The sequence below is a fragment of the Seriola lalandi genome, unplaced genomic scaffold (genome assembly GCF_002814215.2).
Source record: "Seriola lalandi dorsalis isolate HSWRI2012SDOR001 ecotype SW California unplaced genomic scaffold, Sedor1 jcf7180002001902, whole genome shotgun sequence".
Lineage (NCBI taxonomy): Eukaryota > Metazoa > Chordata > Actinopteri > Carangiformes > Carangidae > Seriola > Seriola lalandi.
This window is the reverse complement of record NW_019472558.1, coordinates 1-1715: the sequence shown is the minus strand read 5'-3', so window position 1 is coordinate 1715 and position 1715 is coordinate 1. Positions and strand designations below refer to the sequence as shown.

The 1715-nt window shown below is 41.2% G+C and overlaps 1 protein-coding gene across 1 annotated transcript; it reads right to left on the bottom strand.

The window, feature by feature from the left end:
* Nucleotides 1-77: 77 nt before the first annotated feature.
* On the bottom strand, nt 78-1676 carry LOC111664952 (THAP domain-containing protein 1-like). The gene is made up of 2 exons (XM_023419773.2): nt 975-1676; nt 78-299 (listed from the first exon to the last, which is right to left on the bottom strand). Exons 1-2 carry the CDS (start codon nt 1115-1117, stop codon nt 92-94), a joined length of 351 nt encoding a protein of 116 aa, XP_023275541.1. The 5' UTR covers nt 1118-1676; the 3' UTR covers nt 78-91.
* Nucleotides 1677-1715: the final 39 nt, after the last annotated feature.

Below are 1715 nucleotides of genomic sequence, written 5' to 3'. Positions count from 1 at the left end.
CACTCTGCATCAGTTTGACAAATATCTGTGGAGGAAAAACAGAACTCAAGCTTCTGCTACTGAACAGCACAGTTTGTTTTTATTACAGCAACTAACTCTTGTGCCTTACTGCCGAGTCGCTGTGGACCAACAGTGTGGGCACAGCGTCTGGATGGAGGGAGACTTTCTCTCCGCTGCGGTCGAAGCACTCCTCAGTGAAATGGGTGGAACAAATGGATGAGCGGAGCCGAGGATGCCAGTAAGGACGGCCAACAGCCTTCAACCACCGAGCCAACAGGGCCGCGTTGTCAAGAGGAAACCTGAAGGTACGGATGGAATTATTAAGTATCAGATTGTTATTCAGTCATGCACCATGTAGCAGCACTACTAGAGATTATAATGAGACTTATCTGTTTTAACTAAATGAAGAAAATTCCTGAAAACTTCAGTTTAGGTGAATTTGGTACGATGTGAGCATGTTAGCATGCTGATGTTAGCATTTAGCTTACAGCACCTTCCAGTTTGTTTTTTTTTCCAAAAGGTTAGGTGAGTGAATGATAAATTATTGTTATTGTGGTTTCTTGTTTTAATTTTCTGCTTATTTGTGCATTTGTGACAATCTTGTTTTTGTCTTCATTGTAAATTACGATTGTTTATTGTTTTACATGTAGATTCGTTTTAATTATTTCCTGCGTCTGGTTTGTGGATGTAACTGTGAAGGTAGAGCTAATTACTGCAGCTAATGTGTAATGTGTACTGCTTACTATGTGTATAGTATCTCTACAAATCATACATCACTACAAATCATTCACACAAACATAGTGCTTCTGGAAGATTTAGATTTTTTGATACAGAAGTCTTAAGGATTATAATTTCAATCTGACTGTTCATTTAATCAAATGTAATTGATCTGTTTGATTCATTGTTAGCTAGCTAGCTTGTTAGCTGTAGCATCTTGCAGAATAACCAGGAGAGTGTTGAAAACGGACTCGTACTTGTGGAAGGTGAGGCCCAGGCCTCGCTCCACCGGCCCGCAGCAGTTGTTGCAGTTGTAGACGCTGCAGCGGAGCCACTTCCTCTTGGTTCTGTTGAGGCAGGTGTGGCAGCTGGAGATCCAGCGGGCCAGGTCCCGGGTCATGGTGCTCCAGTAGAAATGCTTTGTGATCTCTCGCTGGCAGATTCCCTGGCCGTAGTGACCCTGGTTATCATGGAACTGCTGCAGGATCGAGTTCACCTGGGATCAAAAGGCAAGATAATGATATGCAGATCATCTTTTCCCAAAGGATTTTCCTGCACTGCCTGTTTTTATTAGTGCTGTCCAGCTTCACACTCATACATACATCTATTCATTCTTACCTGTAAGAAGCACAACAGTCATTTGACAAACACTGGAGTCCCTGTTTACTATGTGTTAACCGCTTTGTGCTCATTAAATTTGAAAATTATCATGTGACTATGCATCATTAAGGCAAAGTAGCATTACTTTAAGGCAAAGGATTACTTCCTGGTCTGTTTAGAGGAGGGTGACTATGTAAAAGTCTGGCCCTCATTATCTCACGTTGCATATTTCTATAATCAATTTACTCCATCAAAAACAGAGATCTAGGAAATATTCTGACAAAGAAAGAATTGTGTATCATGTATCTGTGGTCGTGGTAAAAATGGAGCTTAAGTTGAAATGTTTGGGAGCTATGTGGGAGTGGACGAAGACAACACCATTTTAATGAGTGAGAAAT

Excerpts from the sequence above, each read along its gene's own strand:
- LOC111664952 (XM_023419773.2), bottom strand. The coding sequence starts at position 1,117 with ATGACCCGGGACCTGGCCCGCTGGATCTCCAGCTGCCACACCTGCCTC. Across the intron at positions 300-974 it reads CTGGGCCTCACCTTCCACAA|GTTTCCTCTTGACAACGCGG; the intron begins GTACGAGTCCGT and ends CCGTACCTTCAG.